Source organism: Gadus macrocephalus, chromosome 6 (genome assembly GCF_031168955.1).
Source record: "Gadus macrocephalus chromosome 6, ASM3116895v1".
In the NCBI taxonomy this organism is placed as follows: domain Eukaryota; kingdom Metazoa; phylum Chordata; class Actinopteri; order Gadiformes; family Gadidae; genus Gadus; species Gadus macrocephalus.
The window spans coordinates 20482344-20505089 of NC_082387.1; the positions used below are offsets into that span (position 1 = coordinate 20482344).

At 46.9% G+C, this 22746-nt stretch overlaps 2 protein-coding genes across 2 annotated transcripts in view; one reads left to right on the plus strand and one right to left on the minus strand.

Annotated features, from left to right (window-relative positions):
- Positions 1-233, minus strand: part of LOC132459122 (TOG array regulator of axonemal microtubules protein 1-like) — an 11161-nt gene extending 10928 nt beyond the window's left edge. The window contains exon 1 of the mRNA XM_060053500.1: positions 121-233. The gene's annotated coding sequence lies outside the window, so the exon portion shown is untranslated. The remainder of the gene's footprint in view (positions 1-120) is intronic.
- Positions 120-21401, plus strand: antxr1a (ANTXR cell adhesion molecule 1a; the record flags this gene model as incomplete). Its single annotated transcript, XM_060053501.1, has 18 exons — positions 120-307; positions 2580-2651; positions 2773-2844; positions 3651-3732; positions 3857-3890; positions 4019-4098; positions 4866-4934; positions 5089-5169; positions 6166-6226; positions 6453-6551; positions 8763-8832; positions 8983-9061; positions 9526-9621; positions 11815-11856; positions 12542-12637; positions 12903-13070; positions 14102-14182; positions 19421-21401. Coding segments are annotated over 18 exons (1968 nt in total), but the record flags the coding sequence as incomplete, so codon positions are not given.
- Between the last annotated feature and the right edge of the window lie 1345 nt (positions 21402-22746).

The window sequence follows — 22746 nt, forward strand, 5'->3', positions numbered from 1 at the left end:
GACCCTTGTCATGCATTCTAATTCCAATCATTTGCGCCCACAGTTAGTCCGTGGACATACGAAGATTTCATCTTTACAAGGGATTATTCTTTTCTTTTTTGTTGCAACTTGAGTACTGACCCTCCACTCTGAATGGGGATCAGTCCGACCGGGATGATGTGCTGGGGCAGCGGGTCGTGGACGCCAGTGTTGTTGTTGGCGCCGTGCTCCTGGTTCTTACTGCTGGGAATAACATTAACCAGGACGGGAGACAGGCCGTCTCCCCCTCATGCACCGGAGAGTTTGACCTTTACTTTGTTTTGGACAAGTGAGTCGGTTCACGCACGCACGCACGCCGTTTATGGTCAAATAAACTCCGGCTGATCAATTAATTTGGCTTGATCATTGAAAACACTCGAGTCCCAGGTGTTTTCTGTAGGCCTATAAGTTATTGGTAACCCTAGCAGCAATGACATTTGAAATGTAAATAACGAGTGTGTGTGTGTGTGTGTGTGTGTGTGTGTGTGAGATATGAATAATAATCTGCACAATTAATAACTCTGACGCTTTGTTTGAAGTTCATAATACCGGGGGCTTGACGGTGAATATTTATTTTTTATTTTTTTCCTTCTGTTACTTTTATCCCGGTTTGCCTTTGCCTCAAATCCGAACTGTAAGGCTCTTATCTAGAATTAGATTTACAAACCGCATTTTAGTTTAATTCATTTAAGGCTACGTGTTTCATGATTCATGTACATTTGTAGTCTCTTATTTGGCGTGAAATGAGCTGACGTAATTTCCACATGCCCACTTATTAACAGCTATACGGACACACAGTTGAAATAGTTTTTGAAGGGATGAAACAAGTTACAAAGAAAAATTGTAGCAGTCACTTGTGTTTGTTAAATTGTTTTTTTCTGACTAATCTACAGTTTACGAACATCTGGTTAGACACCTTGCACATTATTTTTCTTCAGCAAATGCCTTCTCTCATTTGCTGTTTTGTGGTGACCCCTTCACTTCATGTCAGCCTCCTGTCCAGGTCGTCCCCCGCTCTGTAGGCCCTCACTGTCTGCTTCTAAGCTCGCTCTTCATCTCTCACTCCCTCTCTCACTCCCTCTCTCTCTACTTCAGTCTCTCTCTCTCTCTCTCTCTCTCTCTCTCTCTCTCTCTCTCTCTCTCTCTCTCTCTTCCTCTCTAACTCCCTCTCTCTCCTTCAGTCTCTCTCACATTCCCTCTCTATCCTTCAGTATCTCTCTCCCTCTCTCACTCCCTCTCTCTACTTCAGCCTCTCCCTCTCTCACTCCCTCTCTCCTTCTACGTCAGTCAGTCAGTCAGTCAGTCAGTCAGTCAGTCAGTCAGTCAGTCAGTCAGTCTCTCTCTCTCTCTCTCTCTCTCTCTCTCTCTCTCTCTCTCTCTCTCTCTCTCTCTCTCGACACAACCCCTTCTCCATCAGCTCCAGATGTTCCAGCTCCTCAGCCTATTTGGCCTGGCCTGCGTTTGCTGGGACTTGTGTCATGGAAACAGTGGGGGGAGAGGTGTCTAGGGAGAGGTGATGGGGAGGAGTGAGAGGGGGATTATACAACAACCTGAAATCCTAGAAGATCTCTACTATTTGCTTAGATTGTATAGACATACCTTTATCTCCACAGCTCTGAAAACAACACCTTTTGACTTAACAACTTAACCAAATTATCTAGCGAGGACTCATGGACTCTGCAGTCGTTTGCTGAAGGAGAGACTCCAGAACGATGCAGCCAGCACTCCTACTGGTTCAGATGTAAATGTAAATGGACTGCATTTATATAGCGCTTTTCTGACCATCGGCCACCCAAAGCGCTTTACAATGTTGCCTCACATTCACGCACCGACGGCGGAGTCAACCATGCAAGGCGACAGCCAGCTCGTCGGGAGCTAACAGTCAGGGTTAGGTGCCTTGCTCAAGGACACCTCGACACTCAGCTAGGAGGAGCCGGGGATTGAACCAGCAACCTTCAGGTTACCAGCCAACCCGCTCTACCTCCTGAGCTACTGCCGCCCAGATGCAGGCAGACCGGTTCTTGTGTTCGAGAGCAGAGCAGCGGCGTGCCGGCATGCTGAGGTTAATGTATCTGACTCCACTCACGCTGAGGGTTAATGTATCTGACTCCACTCACGCTGAGGGTTAATGTCTCTGACTCCACTCACGCTGAGGTCATTGCCCGGGCGTTGTGAAAACACAGATAGGGATGTGAGAAAGCAAAGCTACGACATCACTCTTTCTCCCCCGCGTGGAATTGCTGTGCTGTAAGGGAATCGCAAGCATTCTGTCCGTCTCGACGATGCCAAAGACTCATTGAGCTACGCTGGCCTTGGGCTGTGAGGATAGGGATGACAAGTGATGAAATGAAAATGAGCAAAGAAACAAGTGTATTGCCAAATAAAGAACATCAGGATGTTGGTTTGCTCATTCTAGGCACCATGAGGCCGGTCTTCTGTATTGGTAGAAATTCATATTCTAGCTTATTATCTGTCGTCTACTCAGATCTGTTTTATAAAATGTGTGTTTAACACAAAAATGTGTGAAATTTTAATTGTTTCCATGTCATTTGTGTTCGTAGATCTGGGAGCGTACAGAATCACTGGACTGAGATCTATCACTTTGTAGAGCATCTCGCTCACAAGTTCATCAGGTAAGAAACATTCCTCCACCTATCTCTCCTAATGCTAAAAAAAAATATTATAATCTATAATCGCATGAAACACATGCCTGCTGGATGAGCTTATCTTTAACCGCGTCTCACCTCATTTCAGCCCACAGTTGCGGATGTCTTTCATTGTGTTCTCCACTGAGGGGAGGACCCTCATGAGACTCACAGAGGACAGGTGGGTGGTGCTCGTCCACTGTTTACTGTGAAGTCAATAAGGAGATGCTTTCATCCAAAGGGACGTCTAGTGAATTCAGATACAGGTCATCAAGGTGCAGGTATAGGTATGGCACCAGCTATACCTGCTCCTTACCTTTACCTGCTGCTAGGTAAGACCCTTAGCTATACCTGCTCCTTACCTTTACCTACTCCAAGGTAAGGCACTGAGCTATACCTGCTCATTACCTTTACCTGCTCCTAGGTAAGACACTTGTCTATACCACTGCTCTAGGAGGTTTACAGAATGTGGATGTGTGGAATCAAACCCAGTACTTTTCAACTGTGAGTCGGACAACCTGGCTGCTGTTCTTTCCTGCCCCTACTTTGTTCAAGGTTACATGTGTATCATCAAGACGGATGATGGCAATTAAGTACAAAATATTAAAGAAATGCTCGTCGTCAGGAAAATCAAAATTAATCAAACCCTTTTTTCATCTTCAATCTGGACAAGCACCACGTGCTTTTCTCACACATTGCAGCGTGAACCGCATATGTGTCTGATCACTGCCCAGGCTAGAGTCAGAATATAAAACACGTTTGACTGTTTATGGCTCCCCTGCCATCACCCTGAACAAAAGGCATATTTCCGTTCTATCGATTTGGCAGCCGAGAGAGAATATTTTATTAACTTTCCTCTGTTGCCTGATCTCAGAAATGCTGAACATGTGGGGGCAGTTTATTAATGTTTTTTATGAAGGCAGCTGTTAGCCTCAGGTATGATCCACTGGACTGATGACCAGGGCTTTTGTTTTGTGATTGGGTCAGGGAGCGCATCCGCATGGGACTGGAGGAGCTCCAGCGGGTCCTTCCTGGAGGAGACACCTTCATGCACGAGGGCATCCAGAGGGTGAGACGACGCTCTCCGCCTGGGTCACACTTGGAAGGCTCTTCTCCTAGAGGTTCTGGACCAGAGTGGCCTCTGGTCCAAACAGCTAGCGTGCTTCATCTTCTGACTTTGCTTCCATCCACAGGCTAGTGAGCAGATCTACTATGGCAACGCAGAAGGTGTGTTGCCTGGGGCTTTTATTTTTTTTGTCATTACTGATCGTGTTTATGGCCATAGCCGTCCAGCAGTGGATTCATGCAATCACAAATAAAAGCGTGTGACCCGAGTGCTCTGGGCCTCCCTGCAGGTTACCGCTCTGCCAGCGTGATCATCGCCCTCACAGATGGAGAGCTGCACGAGGACCTGTTCTTCTACGCAGAGAGAGAGGTGTGAGAGAGAGAGAGAGAGAGAGAGAGAGAGAGAGAGAGAGAGAGAGAGAGAGAGAGAGAGAGAGAGAGAGAGAGAGAGAGAGAGAGAGAGAGAGAGAAAGAGCGAGGTGAGAGAGAAAGAGCGAGAGAGAACGAGGAGATGGGCGAGGGACCCAACGTGGGTAGAGTTAAACAATCTTATCAATGGGATGAAGGAATGAAGGAGGGCGTGCAAACTTTGCCCAGGTTAGGAGACTGCAGGTCATCCCCCTACCTTCCCAAAAGATAAATCATGTGCGCACTCTTCTTTACTTCTATGATCCCGGGTTAGTACTGGGGTCCAGGTAACCCCCTCACTGCAGGCCTGGACCTGGGGCAGATGTGTGGAGGAGGAGAACAGTCCTCTGCGCATCTGCATTTGACACCTATGGTTATATATGAGTTCAACCATCCTGAGAGTGGAAACAGATTCTTCAGCTTCAGGCGGCAAGTTCAGAAGCGCTCTCTGTAGATCCGGCCTGTAGCATACCGAGCCTACCATCATGCCTTCCAACACTGTCCTCTTCTCTATCTCTCTCACCATTTAACAACAACAATAACGACAACAAAAAACATCCACAACAGTACCAACTCCAACCAACTCCAACCACCTCCACTGTAATATTGCCCCACCTGTCTGTGGAGGGCCATCCAGACCCAGGCTCGAGGGGCGTGGCACGACTACTATGTCTGGGAAGGTGTAATGGAGGCCAGGCGTTAAACCTCTTCTTCCCGTCTGCCCTCCAGGCTAACCGGTCCCGCAGCCTGGGCGCCTCCGTCTACTGCGTGGGGGTCAAGGACTTCAACGAGACCCAGGTGGGTGGCTCCTGCTCCTCATACACCGTGCATGAGGAATCAAACCTGCGTACCCACACACAGAGCTACCATTCCTACGTTGTGTATAATGCTGAAAGGAAAATGACCTGCATGCAGTGCTTACCTGATGAGTTTGCTGATGGTTTTCCTTCAGCTGGCCAACATCGCTGATAGCAAAGACCACGTGTTCCCCGTCAACGACGGCTTTGAGGCCCTGCAGGATGTCATCGACTCGGTGAGTACCTCAGACTCCCTCTCTGCCTCTCTATGGACAGCCCATATGTTGCGGATATAACACTTTTTACATAGTAATTACTATGCAGAAAATCATTTTTCTCCTACAGTAGCTTACATTACGTGTTGACTCAAGGGTCTAAACAAGCAAACCAGATGTATGTATGTACTTACTGTATGTTTTGAGGAAGTTAATGATCAGGGTCAAAGGTCAAACAGCTGGGGGTCATCAGGTTAGCATAACCCTGAAAGCTGTTTTATAGGTTTTTCACAGGACAGCTGTTTAGAATTAACAGGGCTTTTCAAAGACACAAACAACAACAACAGCTACTGGAGACTTAAACCACAGAGGACACCATATATAGCAAATATAGTAAGAGCACTAAATAAATAGTAATAACTTAAAGGTCCCATGGCATGAAAATTACACTTTATGAGGTTTTCTTACGTTAATATGAGTTCCCCTAGCCTGCCTATGGTCCCCCAGGAGCTAGAAATGGAGTTAGGTGTAAAGCGAGCACTAGGTATCCTGTTCTGCCTTTGAAAAAACCAAGCTCAGACGCGCCGATTTGGAATTTTCCCTGTATGTCGTCATACGGGGACATGCTAACTCCCCTTTTTCTGCTTTGCCCCTTTAATTGGTCCATGCTTTGCATGCACAGAGAATTTGGCCCGCCAATGAGACATTAAGCTATGACTGTGCGGGCGCCACATGAGTGTGTCTGTGTGTGAATACACACACTGTAACGCAAGTGTTGTACACTTCTTTATTATTTGGATAACCGTTCTGCTGTCGGGTTCTCTAACGTCTCTGGTATTTCCACAACGAGACTCGTTGCTTTATTTACATTGGCTTCAGACTGGCCACTGGGGATATTGATGTAACTAAGATAATGATATGTGATATGATGATAATAATATAATCCCAAATTTATATATAATCCCCCTATTTCCCTTAACTAAACTTAATTCTCCCTGATATGCTTCTCCAAATAAGATTCTGAAAAAGTCCTGCATTGAGATCCTGGCTGCGGAACCTTCTAGTATCTGTGCTGGAGGTAAGGACAGCTATCCAGAACCCGTCCATCCAGCTTAAACCCCTGTTCTACCCTAGACACAGCATCCATCAAGACACCTGCTGCTTCATCTATCGCAGGACGTAACTCTGACCCCTAGATCCACACAGGACACATCTCAGTCTGTCACTATCATACAGCCATACCGTACTGTGTCTGCCGCTAGGCGTGGAATGACTTGTTGTTGTTCTCCTTCCTCTACGGCCAGAGTCTTTCCAAGTGGTGGTCCGAGGAAACGGGTTCCTCCACGCCCGGAACGTGGACAAGGTTCTGTGTAGCTACCGGATCAACGATACCCTGACTAAGAGTGAGTGGAATTGAAGCAAACATCAAAGTCTACGAATGAGTGTGGGAAGCTCTTCTGAGCAGATGTTACTAATGGTGAGTGCATGACACTGTTCTCGCCTGTCTCAACACAAATATCACAACCTCAAGTGAATTTCAGTTGTCAGCCAAACTGAAACAGTTAGAAGATCTCTCATCTCTGCAGGAGACTATTGTCGTTCTTCCTGTTTGTGGAAATCTCGCCAAAATTCCCCAAAGTGAACAATCACAGAGCTGCCCTCAGCGCCCTGAGTGAATAAGTAGCCGTTGTGTTGGGTCTGTTTCTTCCACGGCTGTTTTCCTGTTAAACACCAAGTAGGTGGGGATACAGAGCCAGAGGGAATAGAGGATAGCGTTCCTCACACGAGTCAGGAGGGGGAGCGTCCTTACACTCCTATGATCTTCACGAGTATACATAATGGTTTCTACCATGCAGACATTAATACCAGTGACCATGGAACGGCAACGCTATGAGGCTGCTGAGCCAACAGGCGCCAGAGAGAGGATTCGGCCAATGCTCCTGTTATTGATCCCTGCTGTGGAAAGCCTTTAGATGTCGCAGAGGCTTTGCACACCATTTCACTTAAAGCTCTCTCTCTTGTCCACTGGTGCCATAAACGTGCGATCCCATCCCCATTACGACAGCTTAATGTTTCCCTGTAACCGACTATTGGCCAACGTTCAAATCACATCAAGGGCGGCATGGAATCGATTGTGGTGAGAAGGCGTTGACGTCAGTTCCATTATCTCTTCAGAGACCGCTCCATCAGATAGCCCTACCTCTTTAACCCTCCCCTGGAGCTTGTTGCCATCGCTCGCTGCAAAGGACAAACATGGCGATGAAAGCGATGAGGTCACAGATCTCCTCGGGTACACGTATACGCTTATCTGTGAGGTCAGCCTCTGGGTGGAGGTCAGCCTCTGAGTGGAGGCTGCTCATGGTGGGCCTTGTCTCAGTCTATTTCAGCCTTTCTCTCCTCCCTCCTCCTTAAGCACAGTGAAACAGCGAGTAAAGGAAGGAGTCACTGAGTTGTAGGTACATGTGTTGAGCAGCTGAATCCGTGTCTGAGCCTGTGTCTCCAGGAGGAACGGCAGCAGCTTGTACGCCTAGACGCTGAAATGTGGCACAGAGATGTTATATGGAAGATTCCCTTCCGTAGAGCCATTTGGATCCATTTTTCTAATCAAAAGACAAATCAAGAACATTTCCTCTTAAGATACCTGCTTCATCAAAGATAATGTCTCTCCTGTAAGCTTTCAAATTGAAAGAGCCAGCCCAGTCAGCCGGCCTTTTAGCAGTGCATTTGATACAGAAGAAGAGGCTGATGCACGTGTCAATAAAACCTGACCTTCCAGGGGGCTCCACGAGTAAACACACTCAGAAAACAATGTGTCATGATCACGGGCGTCTGCCCAGCTTCCATCTTCTCATGGAGGAGATTAAACGCTGCAAACATGATCCCCATGGAGATCAGCCTCAGCACTAATTAGTCGTACTTTCTTTATAGTCACTGGCGCTGTGTGGTTAAACCCTCCTCCCTCCTCCTCTCTCCTTAAGTAGGCCTTCTTTCCTCCTGAGGCCTTCTTTTGTAAATGGTGCCAGGCCTTTCAGAGCAGCAGGTGGCCTTGATGCATGGATACCTTAGCTGTGTTTGTACTGGTGGAGGACTCTCTTGGTGGCGGTGGTGGACCCTCCAACCTGCAGGGTGTTTCTGGAGCGTTCCTGCAGCTCCCATGTTGATGTCCTCAGTGGTCGGCAATGCTCTGCCTCCGCCAGGACAAACAACTGGACTCTGATCCATGCTGCTCCGAGCCAGTTGGACGATAGTCCTCCAAAAACAGAGAGCTATGGCAGATTGAGGACGCCGGTTTGATGGGGTTTGAAACTATCAAGCACTGTTCTGTTATAAAGTGTGGTTGGATAGTGAAGAATCCATGAACACCTTTCATTTCAGTGGGCAAGCGTACATTTACTTACTTTAGTTCTTTGAAGTGGATTGGTCATGGATTCTTTAATCTATAATTATCACAAGTTTTGAAGTTAATCGGCCATGGAAAGTCACAATAAGCCGACTGTATAATTAATTATTCAAAGTTTGTAATGGAAGAGCTTGCTGTGTCAATGGCTACACCACCTACCGGAGTAGCATCAGAGAGGTTGGTGGACTTACCCTTTCCCCTTCCTCCTCTCCAGTGGAGAAGCCTTTGATTGTGGAAGACACATATCTTCTATGCCCTGCCCCAGTCCTCCAAGACGAAGGAATGTAAGTTGAGCATTCAAATAAGCATTCACTTTATGCAACCAAATCTTTCTCCTGGCTTCTTTATGTCTCAGCAACAACAAACCTTCAGGATGGAGTTCAGGTGAAGCATGGAGGAGGAACATGAGCCCCTTCTTCCTCCCTCTCTTGCAGGGCGGCCAACCTCTACGTCAGCATGAACGAGGGCCTCAGCTTCATCTCCAGCTCCGTCACCATCACCACGGTGGGCTGTGTGAGTTCCCTGGGGCTGCAACACATTGTACTTAGCATCATGTAGCATCTTATCCTAGCTATCTTTGTAGACGGGAATGGGTTTACCAAGCAATTGTTAGTGCTTGGCACTTGTTCCGAATAACAGCCTTACTGTACCGACAGCACTATATTGTTTCTCTTTCTTCTGACAAATGTAATTATTGTAAGCGGCTGGATAAATTCCCTAAATGTAAATGCTGTCTGGCTTTACCTTTATATTTTATTCACTTCATTCTTTTAACTGCTTATCCACCGTATGTCGAGGTACACTTGATTCGGTTATCAATGACTTATCCATGACTCAGAACAGCATGTAGAGGAGCAGTCTGGTCTCTGAATTGTGGTACTGGTCCGTAGTGGGGAGAGGATGATGATGATGATGATGATGATGATGATGATGATGATGATGATGATGATGATGATGATGGCTCTGTTCTGTCACAGTCAGATGGGACCATCCTGGCCATTGCTCTGCTCATCATGATGCTGCTGCTAGTGCTGATTCTGCTGTGGTGGTTCTGGCCTCTCTGCTGCACCGTGGTGGGTTGAGTACACTGGGAAGGGTTTAGTAGACTGGGAAGGGTTCACGGGACTGGGAAGTTGGATGTATACACTGTGATGGGTTTAATGCAATGGGAAGGGTTGGTACACTGGGAAGGGTTAAGTAGACTAGGAAGTGTTTAATACACTGGGAAGGGTTTAGTACACTGGGAGGGGTTTGAGTAGACTGGGAAGGGTGGATGGATACACTGTGATGGGTTTAATACACTGGGAAGGGTTGGTACACTGTCGGGGTTGATGTATTCACTGGGTAGGGTTAATGCACACACAAACAGACACAGACACACACACAGACACAGACACAGACACAGACACAGACACAGACACAGACACAGACACAGACACAGACACAGACACAGACAGGCACAGACACAGACACAGACACACACACACACACACACACACACACACACACACACACACACACACACACACACAAACATAAAACCGTGCCTTCGCTCTCGCATATGAATTTATGTTGAACATTAATACACAGATGGGCTGATACACGTAAAAACGAAAACATCAGGGGGCCTGCAGCCTAATTAAACCTCATATAATGGGATAATGTCTTTGGCAGGTGTGTTTTGTCTTGCCAACACCCCCAGTAGGGCACCTTGTTAACCCAAACAACATTCCCCTGATGGGAAGGTGAGGTTAGGAACGGATCCGCGTGTCTTTGACCTCTTTGACCTCTTTGACTGGCAGACGGACTTGCCTACACAGAGGTCAAGGCCACCAGGTGAACGCGTGCTCCAGTAATTACACTGCTGTTGGAATAATGGAGGTTACAGCTGGAGGGGTCACGCTCTCCCCACAATATATTGACAGATGAACACCAGAGAAGAGGCAGTAATACTACTGTTGAATTTGATCCTTCTCTGACTAGGAGAACAGAACATCACTTCCCTGAACAAGGTTTTAAGTACTTCTGATTGTGTTTTGCCAATCTCCAGCTGCACCAAACTCAATAGAAATGGAATATGTGGGACATCTCTGCAACTATCAACCACAAAAAAAGCTGAACATCCATTTCAATTTACCAGAAGGTTCTCTCTGATCCGTCCATCCTTGACTGAATGTGAATCTCCTCATGGTAATGAAGAGATTCATTGTCTCATTACAAACCTCCTTTTACAGCATTGGAAACAGAAACGGCGAGCATGGCCAGAGAAAGAACAGCTTTCTGTTTTTTACAACATGGCAGTGCCTCTCTTTTCTTCTCACTTCACTTCCCTTTATTTTCCCCGTAACCGGGCGCTATTTCGGAAAGTGACGCTACAGTTACCATGGTGATCTAGTTTGGCCTCCAAGCTTCGGAGCGCCAAAAGGGGAAAATCAGCGTCCCAATCAGGTCATTTTTCCAACGACAAAAGTAAAGAGACTTATGCCTGCTGTTGTTGGAGGAAAACACTGATTGATCACATAAAGTATAAAGTAAACACAGGACTACCAGTAACAAGCACCTCCGTGCTCTCAATGCACGTGCAAAATAGTTTTATAATTTGTCATTATCGTTCTCTAGTCCTCTAAGTTTTAAAACTAAACTGCAACTTTAGTACGTCTATTTGTCTGTCCTTTAGTACGTCTATTTTTCTGTCCTTTAGTACGTCTATTTGTCTGTCCTTTAGTACGTCTATTTGTCTCTCCTTTAGGACGTCTATTTGTCTGTCCTTTAGTACGTCTATTTGTCTTTCCTTTAGTACGTCTATTTGTCTGTCCTTTAGTACGTCTATTTGTCTGTCCTTTAGTATGTCTATTTTTCTGTCCTTTAGTACGTCTATTTGTCTGTCCTTTAGTATGTCTGTTTGTCTGTCCTTTAGTACGTCTATTTGTCTGTCCTTTAGTATGTCTATTTTTCTGTCCTTTAGTACGTCTATTTGTCTGTCCTTTAGTATGTCTGTTTGTCTGTCCTTTAGTACGTCTATTTGTCTGTCCGCTGCAAGAAACAGTATTTTTGTTGTTGCTCTCTCCCTCTCCTCCAGATAGGGGACATTCTAGGGTCCTTCCTTATATGGAGGAAAGACAACATCCTGGATGTTTTGTTGTGAAATTACTCCGTCACAGACATTTTGAGATCTACAAATCTAACACCTGGAATGTAATCACATTACTTGCTTGTTTGAACACTGGACCCTGCGTTCTCCTCACGCTGTAAACCTTGCTTTTCAGATCATCCACGAGCCCCCCCCACCCGTCTCAGACGAGAGCTCGGTGAGCAGCACTTTCATCTCACATCCAAATGGTTTTGAATTCTGGGGTAAAGATAAAGAAATAAGGAGTCATTTCTAGAATGTTGGGAAATCAGCACACCGTTGAGAGGGAGTACTTCTCAGGAATGTTTTTCTGTTGAAGTATCTCTTCGATTTCCCGCAGCAATTATTTCAAAACAGTTAAAAATGCTTAAGCTAATTAAATACATTACAGTTTAATCGGTTGGATAACTCTCGGTTGGTAGCCCTTGTGGAATGGCTAAATGCTTAATGGTTTCAACATGTTTTTTAATCAGCATTTCCTCAGAACTGAAATAAATACTGACAAAAAAAAACTGAACCGAAACAAGCAGATACACCTGTGGAAGGAATGAGAAGACGAATTTAGAGGTGTTGGTTCCTCCAGTCCAGCTTTGTGATCAGTGTTTAAACATCACTATGCTACCTTTGCACTGCAGCCATTAGCTCCTTTCATTTCTAAAGAATAAAAGCATTCCATCCATGACGCATCACTCCAGGCGTTTTATCCCTACTAATCGGTTTATTCTGCTCCAGCGTGGAAACATTTTTAGCGATAACTGTGGCTACAGCTCGAGCCACTAGAGGGCGCTACAGGGAAAACGTACATAGTGCAGGTTTAACATGGAGCAGTTCTTCATGGAATGAAACAGACCTCCTCCCAACAGGACGATGAGGACTTTGACGCGCCCAAGAAGAAGTGGCCCACCGTGGACGCCTCGTACTACGGGGGCAGGGGGGTTGGTGGGATCAAAAGAATGGAGGTGAGCATTGTTTTTAATAAAGTACAGCTTTACTACAGCCATGTACGTTGTGCTACCAAACTAAAAGTTAACTTAATATTCACCCTATAAAAAGTCTGAACCATGATGGCAAAAGATTAACTATTGATGAATAGATCATCTTTGTAATTCGTAGTAGTTCAACTTGGCAAAAGATAAACTATTATAGTTTATCTTTTGCCAACGCCGTTCAGAAAAACAGTGATATAAATTTCTGATTTCCATGTGTCTTTATTTCCTTCTCCAGGTCCGCTGGGGGGAGAAGGGCTCCACTGAGGAGGGGGCAAAGCTTGAAAAGGCCAAAAATGCCAAAGTGAAGATGCCTGCGCAGGAGTACGCCCCTTCTCCCACTCGGGTTCTGAACAATGGCATGCGGAAACCCTCCGGCCCACGCAAGTGGTACTCCCCCATCAAGGTGCTCGCCTCCCCCAGCCTCAGGCAACATTTACATTCACAGCATTTGGCTGGCGCTTTAGCCAAAGCAACTTAAAACGGTTCATACACACATTCACACACCGACGGCGGAGACAAGCACGCAAGACAACAGCCAGCTCGTCTGGAGCAGTTAGGGTTAGGGTTCTTGCTCAGGGACACCTCGACACTCAGCTAGGAAGAGACAGGGATCGAATTAGCAAACTGAGTTCAGGCCCTCCAGTGGGATGAATGCCCCCCATACCTCTATCTTAAAATAAATTACGAATAAATAATAATAATGCGTATTAGAAAAAGTTAAATGAGCAATTTATGCTCATTTAAGGGGCCACCCTTTATTGCAAATACATTTCACAAGATTCCCTGTCCTTAGAATCCCAAAGAGCCCATAATGTCCACCATCCATATATCCCAGATGGGGCCATGCTAGCGATGGGAGGGGTTTATGGTTATGTCGCAGTGAGGGAAGTATCAGCCGTGGTCAGGTAACAAACCAAGGTGACTGCTAGCACGCAGCTCCCATTCCCTGGGCCAGGAGGATGTGAAAGGGAAGTGTTCCAACTGGTCGTCCCTGCCAGCAGGGGATAGCTAACACAAAGCAGACCCGTCTACACTGACCTCCAGGGGAGCACAACTGCAGAGCCAGCAGTTTTCTTGCAAGGAAACTGATTTAAAAAATCTTTATGCAATGAACAATACAAAATCTGTTCGTTAATTAAAGTTAAAACGTGTTCAATAAGCTTCTAGTCTGAGCATTAGTGGATAAACCTAGGACTAGGAGGGCGGATGGTGTGTGAGTGTGAGTGTGTGTGTGTGTGTGTGTGTGTGTGTGTGTGTGTGTGTGTGTGTGTGTGTGTGTGTGTGTGTGTGTGTGTCTGTGATCAACTGACCTGTTGTGTCCTATAACTTTTTACCTTTTCTATGAAGCATGCTTCTTTGGTATCATGGATGTACTAGTTGACTACTAAAACAATATTATTTTCAATGGTTACTCATAGTTCGTTTTTTTCGTAGGGCAAATTGGACTCGCTATGGGTGTTGTTAAGAAGAGGATATGACCGCGTGTCTGTGATGAGACCACACCCAGGGGACAAGGTAAGATGATAAAACTGCACCAATGAAAGCACTGGACTTAAACTGTAATCTTTGACCGTTGTTCCGAATTTGTTAACTTGGCTTTGTTTAGGATTTGGCAACGTTTTCAATTAGCGTGTAAAGACCAGCAGCTGTGAACATTTAAGCACGAGGACAAATCTTGTGGTTGGTTTTATTAGCTTTTATCCGAGTCTCGCATAGGACGTTTTCCTGAATGCTAATGTAAAGAAAGAGCACAGCGGTTTCCCTGTTAATGAGCTATCGGGACACCGTACTGAAGACAGGGCCTCTAATGCCGCTTTTCCACTGCATGGTACCAGCTCGACACGACTCGACTCGACTCAGCTCGCATTTTTTGCGTTTCCACCGCGAAAACATGGTATCTGGTACCTGAAGTGGCTGCTTTTTTTAGTTCCGCCTCGCTCTAGGTTCCAAGCGAGCTGAGCCGATGCTAGAAGGTGACGGCGGCAGACGGCCGGCCACTGATTGGCCAGAGAGTGTGACGAAGTCACGAGAGCGACATGGCAACCATGCTGGTAACAGCCATAGCAGCGCCGCAGCCAACATATTCCACTTCTTCAACTTCTTCAACATGCCAGCTAATAATAGTAATGTTATCGATGTCCTCCATTGTTGTTATGTGGGTTCTGTCCATGTGTGGGTTGCGTAGGTGTTGTTTGCGTCGCGTACAAAAATACGTCACGGCCCTTTCGTGCAGCAGACCCCGCCCACGTGCAGGAGGTACTATTTGCGGTGGAAAACGACCCGTGCTGCTACCGTGTCGAGTCGAGTCGAGTCGAGTCGAGCTACATGTGTGGTGGAAAAGCGGCATAAACCTCCCTCGTTTCAGAGGGTATATGTTGAAATGTATTTCTCCCCAGGAGCAATTATTTCAAAAACATTTAAAAGTGGTGGAGGATTGGCCAACGTTTCCAATCAGCCTGAGAACGAGGAGCAGCTGTGAGCCGTGAAGTATGCATTGAACCTCGAGGCTGAGGAGACATGTGGTTGGTGGGTCGGTTTTAGTAGCGCTACAACACCAGGCTACAGAAAGCCCAATCTGGGAAAGCCATTAAAGGTCCCATGACATGAAAATCTCAATTTATGAGGTTTTCTAACATAAATATGAGTTCCCCTAGCCTGCCTATGGTCCCCCAGTGGCTAAAACTTGCATTTGGTGTAAAACGAGCACTAGCTGTTCTGCTCGCCTTTGAAAAAACGGAGGCTCAAGCGCGCTGATTTGGAAATCTGTGCTCATGACGTCATGAGGAATCTCAGCTCCTCCCCTTACTCTGCCTGGCCCGCCCAGAGACGTTGGCCCGCCAATGAGACTCGACCGTGCGAGCGCCACATGTGTGTGTGTGAATACACACACTGTAACGCAAGTGTTTCTTGTCGGTTCTTTGACGTGTCTTGTATTTCCACAACGAGACTGTCGTGGGGGTTATCTAAGCCATGGTTGAGAAGGAATTGGGGGAAAGGAACTTTGGTTTGACTCGCTGAAGTACATGAACTGCGACATGCCGCCGGTTGCCGCGAGGCACCATCGCCCGGCAGCGGGCAGCCGGCCGCAGGCAGCGCGCGGTTCAGTCGACTTCAGGTTGATGTGAAAGTGGAAGAACCAGAGACGTCGCAGAACCCGACAAAGTCGTTTGTGATTCATAATATCGTCTGGAGGCGCACACAACATGTTATATGATATAGATATCTATGTATTATATGATATTATTTAGATATAGAGCTCCAGGACTGTAACGCAAGTGTTGTACACTTCCTTGTTATTTGGATAACCGTTCTGCTGTTGGTGTGATGGCGCATAACACGTCTGGTATTTCTACAACGAGACTCGTATTGGGGGTTATCTCAGCCAAGGTTGAGAATGAATTGGGGGGAAGGAACTTTGGCTTTGACTCCCTCAAGAACATGAACCACGACATGGAGGAGAAAGGGATTGTTGGCGGCGAATGTCTCCCGCTTGAGCCCCGCTGAGGGACCACCGCCGGAGGCGGAGGTGCATAAGCGCTGCCCGGCAAAGATCCCTTTCTCCTCCTTGTCGTGGTTCATGTTCTTGAGGGAGTCAAAGCCAAAGTTCCTTCCCCCAATTCATTCTCAACCTTGGCTGAGATAACCCCCAATACGAGTCTCGTTGTAGAAATACCAGATACGAGAGTCCGACGTCACACCAACAGCAGAACGGTTATCCAAATAACAAGGAAGTGTACAACACTTGCGTTACAGTCCTGGAGCTCTATATCTAAATAATATCATATAGACGATATTATGAATCACAAACGACTTTGTCGGGTTCTGCGACGTCTCTGGTTCTTCCACTTTCACATCAACCTGAAGTCGACTGAACCGCGCGCTGCCTGCTGCCGGCTGCGCGCTGCCGGGCGATGGTGCCTCGCGGCAACCGGCGGCATGTCGCAGTTCATGTACTTCAGCGAGTCAAATCAAAGTTCCTTTCCCCCAATTCCTTCTCAACCATGGCTCAGATAACCCCCACGACAGTCTCGTTGTGGAAATACAAGACACGTCAAAGAACCGACAAGAAACATTTGCGTTACAGTGTGTGTATTCACATTGATGTGGACGTTGAAGAACCAGGAACGTCGGAGAACCCAACGCGGTCGTTTGAGATTCATAATATCGGCTCACACAGCTTTTGGCCGTGATAATATATATTATATGATATAGATATCTGTGTAGGCTATATGATAATATTTAGATATAGAGCTCCAGGACTCCCGTGTGTTCTAGAATATTTACAGAACACGACTAAAGGCTGTGTGCGGCTCGCCATTGCGATACATCCACTGTAAACAGAGCGCATGGTGGCTGCAAGCTGCTCAGGGCCACACCCCCACCCTCCTCCTTGACACGCCCACCGAAACAGCGCATTTGGGGGAAGCTCAATGTGCGACTGGCTCGGAGTGGCTGTAACTCTGCACCACGGCTGAATTTAGGGAACGTCTTTGAATACTGTGTTAGTTGCCCACTAATACCTATATTAAAGAATACATAAAATAGCATGTCATGGGACCTTTAAGATAGCACACATATTACTCTCCTCAGTGGTGAAGTCTTCTTGAGCACGAACAACAGCCTGGCTCGCTCTTGGCAGCTCAGACTCAGCAGGATTTACAAGTGCTGAGCGTTGAAATGCTTTGTACAGTATGTAACCACAGCGCAAGCGTGTTGCCCAAGGAGACAGCTGTCATTTGTCATACGAAACGGTCATGGCATGGGTAGCAAGTACAGTAATATTGAGCGGTTAATTTTAACAAATCGTATTGGTATTGGCCAAAAAAATTCTGTGTGTCCGAAGATGGATGGAGAATGTTAAATGCTTAAGGGATAATTGGTGTAATTGTATGAACAATCTTGACAGATCATTCAGTCTGCAGCCATTTGGAAGAGCTCACCGAACATTTGATGCAGAGCGTTTGCAGCTCTCCTAGCTACTCGTGTCCTCATGTATTTTTGAAGTATGAGGTTAAGAATTTTTTTTTTCAAATAAAGTAAAGAAATTCTAAAGTAATTGGTTTTAACATGATTGCGAAAGTTGAAAGAATATATTTCTTTAAGATTGAAAAAGTTTGAAGTACGATAACTGGCTGTTAAGGAGGTCTTTGGAACAAAGCAAGCATTGACACACAATATATTGTTCGATTTGTGCGTGAAAAGCACAGAATATTCATTAGGCTCGCTCCATAAGCTCTGCCAACTCCTCCTTCTATTATCAGGCGTGGCAGAGCATGGCGTTCCATCCATAAAGCGTTCATTAGTACACAGGAAGTGAGAAATCCCTAACTGTCTGTGGTGATTAGTGGAAAGAAAGGCTTTTCTAATAGCACTTAGAACCCCTGGTTAAAGCCCTTAGGTCCCATTAAACCAGGGCAGGAGACAGGCATCAGGTGGGGGTCTGGATGGACGGTTCTCTAGATCCTAGATTCTTGTCCTGAAGTTTAAGAGCAGCCACTCAGAATAATAGGGGAAACTTTGGAACCCGGGTTTGACAAATGGAGTCAATCAGAGACAAGAACAGCTGTACTGGATCTGGTTCCCTCAGAGGCACTGCATGCCTCTACCTCTCCAGGTACCTCTCGCAAAGTGTTCTCCTCAGGTCCAGCTATCTCCAGTTCCAGCTATCTCCAAGTCCAGCTATCTCCAGGTCCTGGTATCCAAAGGTCCTGGTCTCTTCAGGTCCAGGTATATCGAGGTCCTGGTATCTCCAGATCTTGGTATCTCCAGATCCTGGTCCCTCCAGGTCCTGGTATCTCCAGGTCCTGGTATCTCCAGGTCTCTCCAGGTCCTGGTATCTCCAGGTCTCTCCAGATCCTAGTCCCTCCAGGTCCTGGTATCTCCAGATCCTGGTATCTCCAGATCCTGGTATCTCCAGGTCCTGGTCCCTCCAGGTCCTGGTATCTCCAGGTCTCTCCAGGTCCTGGTCCCTCCTGATCCTGGTATCTCCAGGTCTCTCTAGGTCCTGGTATCTCTAGGTCTCTCCAAGTCCTGGTATCTCCAGGTCCTGGTCCCTCCAGGTCTCTCTAGGTCCTGGTATCTCCAGGTCCTAGTAACACTAAGTCTCTCCAGGTCCTGGTATCTCAAGGTCCTGGACTCTCAAGGTCCTTTCTCCCCAGGCACCTTAAGGTTTACGTTGTCTTCACTTCACTGGGTTTTCAGTATTCTGTGTTTCTAGTAAAGAGTGTATATGCAGCAGGGCTGTGTCCTTTAACTTTGTTTAGGAATCAAGTCCAGTTTGGGAAGGAAAATTCAAATCCATTATGTTGTGTTCAGTCCCGACACGGCTGTGTGCCTTGGGCCTTGGGCTTTGAGCCCATGACCCTTGTCTAACCACAACAGCTTAACAAAATAAGAGAGGGGAAGGAGTTCCAAGTGTCCGTCAAAAAGCCCTCCCCCTTTCTTCCTGTCAGGACGAGGGGAGCCAGGTATAGAGGTGTTTACAGGTTCAGGGGTCCGCTTGAAGTCAGCAAACAATTTTTTGTCTCTGGGGCTGGCAGGGGGGCTAAGGCCCCGGGAAGACCCTTGGACTGAAGTCATTCGTTAACACTTTTTTCTTTTTCCACACTGACTTCATTCTTGAAGTTCAATTTCTCCCATACACTCTCACCCTTCTCCTGATATGTGTGTGTGTGTGTGTGTGTGTGTGTGTGTGTGTGTGTGTGTGTGTGTGTGTGTGTGTTTGTGTGTGTGTGTGTCTTTGTGTTATTCCAGGGCCGCTGCATCAACTTCAGCCGGATCAAGTCCAACCCCCTGCCCCGCTACCCGCAGTACACCAACAACCCCTCTCCCTCCTACAGCCCCCCCTCAGACTGCAGCCCGCCCGCCCCCCAGGGCACCCTCCCCCCCACCCCCACGCTGCCCTCGCCCTCCTGCTCCCCCTCGTTCTCCTTCTCTCCCTTGCCCCCCATGCCGCCGCCAAGCTCCTCCCCCCCACCTACCCCCACCACCCCGACCCCCCCAAGCTCCTCCCCCCCACCTCCCCCCACCACCCCGACCCCCCCAAGCTCCGCCCCCCCACCTCCCCCCACCATCCCTCCCCCTAACCTCGCCCTTCCTCCCGTGGCTCTGAAAATTCCAGCGCCCCCGTCGGCCCCCCCTAGCCCAACCCCGCCCGCCTCCCCCACCGGCGCCCTGCCCCCCATGCCCCAGGGACCTCCACCTGTAAGAGCTCCGCCCCCGGCCCGCCCACCGCCCCGCCCCACCCTGTAGGGCTCCAGCGGTGGGGGCCACCACAGGAAACGGCTGGGTGAACCTGCGTGGCCGTCTGCCCGCAGCGACTCCCGATTTCACTGGCTAGCACGAACCTGCGTGCGCTTCGAGCTAGCGGAAAACATTGTTGTGATGTCCGGCTCTCTGGGAATGGACGCGCTAGAAGCTAGCACAACTCTTTTTTGGCTATCTGTTTTTACAGGGACATGTGTACACGTTTAGCCCAGCAGTGTGATTGTTGCCACGCTTGACGGACAGACAGAGAGGCGTCCAAAGGGGGTTAGCTCATGCAAAGGAGGCCAGTTGTGCTGAGCAACATCTGCCCTGGCCTTCAGAGCTTCATCTGGCCTGCGGTCGTCCTCCACACGAACACAACAAGAGGTCGATGTTCCCAAAGTACGTTGGGCAGTATATTGCTAATGTTCGGTTTTGCCTGATAACAATCAAAAATGGTGAGCAGTCTATAGCTGAAAATATTCCAGAAAACATATAAAAGGGGATAATTCAGAGGAATCTTTATAAGGTGCCTTTCCAACGTTTTATTATTTGCATGTAACATCAATATCATGAAGTTATGTTTTTTTAGAAGCAAATCTTCATTGTTACTACAATTTGTTGTAGTTTCCTGTTTTATTGGTTAGTATAAGTATTTGTTTGTGTCAGATTAATCATCTTTTTGAAGTTGGAGAATGAACAAAAGGCAAATTTATCCAGGCAAGCGTATCAAGGTAGATGTTGAACACTAAAGGCTTAGTTACGGTTCCATGTCGACGCAATGCAAGGGGTTTTATGGACCCATTATGTCCTTGCGGAATTTCCTTGCGTCCACCGCAAGGTCCTAACATGCGCCTTCCAATAATCGTATCATTGCTGGACGCAGCAGCAAGGGCTGTGATTGGTCCGCTCACTAAAAAACCTGACGCAGAACCAAAACAGGTTCACGACTGCGTCGAAACATCTGCTTGGTCAGTGCGTTGCGTCGACTTGGAACCATAACTGAGCCTTAAAGCTAACGATGACTTGCTTCATGATGCACATTCAAGTAAAATCATATCATTAATGTAGGCACTTAGCTGTCGAAATGACTAACAAACCAGTGCAGGGGCAACTTGGAATTCTGGCACATTAGTTGGACTCGTACTGCCCAGTAACAGGCTGGGTCCCATTCTAAAGTGATCAACAATCCAGGTGAAGACTTGTTGAGAAGAATGTCATGTTCCCAAATCCGAATGGGCTTTAGCCTAAGTGATTTGGTTGAAACCATATGTATGCAGTGCGAGGAACGCCAAGAAAAATACACAGTCACAGACATTATGCTACCTTTCCCCGGCGTGGCATTGGGGCTGAACGGGAAAGCAGTGCAGGACTGCAGGGTTGTCCGCGCTGACCAGAGCTGGGAAGACAGCTCATGGAAAACCAAGACCTTCCATCGCCAGATGCATTGACGACGCGTGTTAAAACAAAGAGTTCTGTTAAATGGAAAGAGATGCTTTTGTCCCTGCAGGCCCGCCACTCCCTAAACGCAGAGTACGCAGGGCACCAAGTACCTGGGGGCGGGGGGGCACCAAACATTAAAGGCACCCAGTGCAACTTTATGTAAACATTCAATGAAAAATAAACATTCAATTTCTTGTCTTTTTTACACGTAGTAAGTTTCAATAACTCCATACCATTACATATCGACATTCAAGGAGCAAAGATGAGACGTCGTTGTGTGGTGAGAACTGATAGAAAATCGTAAACAACAACAATCGCCGGTGGGGAGAAGCCATTTTTCCATTGACTGGAAGCCTGCTTTATTTATTGTAGGTTACAAAAAATAAAGAAAATGGCGGCATTGTTGTTATCGATTTTCTATCAGTTCTCACCACACAACGACGTCTCATCTTTGCTGCTTGAATGTCGGTATGTAATGGTATGGAGTTATTGAAACTTACTACGTGTAAAAAAGACTAGAAATTGAATGTTTATTTTTAAGCCTCGAAAGTTGCACTGGGTGCCTTTAAGGTTTGTAAAAAAAAAAAGAATATAAAAAAAATACATAAATTAGTTATGAAGAGGTCCACCTTTGTTTTTTCTTAATTGTATAACCTATCACTCAACGGCCAAAGGCTACACATACACACGTTTAAATAATGCTGCTCGATTTCTCATATAAATCATCAACCATTATTTTCCCACGGTGGTGCTATGTCACTGTGTGGTTATCATTCTGACTTTAGCATTGCATTGCATTGAAGCTCAGTGCCTCTGAGTCCATAGGCTACCCAAATCCTACACAATACATTTACATTTAGCATCCAAAGGCACTTTCTATAGAACCAAGTGCAAAGCACTAACAAACGCTAGGTAAACCCATTCCCGTAAACAACAAATAAGCTAGGATAAGCTACACAATGCCAAGTACTTTTTGTGCAAGGACGTACAACATACAATAAGTGCGTACATTAAGTGCCCGCTACACCAAAACGTGTGAATCAATAAGATCAATTGGACGTGGGGATCCGTGGGGATCCATCGATAAATAAAGTTTAACGGTGGACCCGGTTATGTGTTTGCAACGTGCTGCAGACATAGCAGCAGCACACCTCAGTCACTCTGAGAGGGGAACGCGTGCGCGGCGCGTTGAACGGCTAACTGCATCCAGATGTTCACATGAGTTATGTCCATGGACATATTCTGGAGTCGAGTAGGCTAGCGTGGAAAAAAGTAGACACAACCTAATCCCGGGGGGAACGTGGACAGCCTGCAAGAAAAAAATGCTGGTGTTAATTTTTTTGGACACAACTGTGATTATGGAGATAAGGCAGAAGGAATAGATCAGCCGG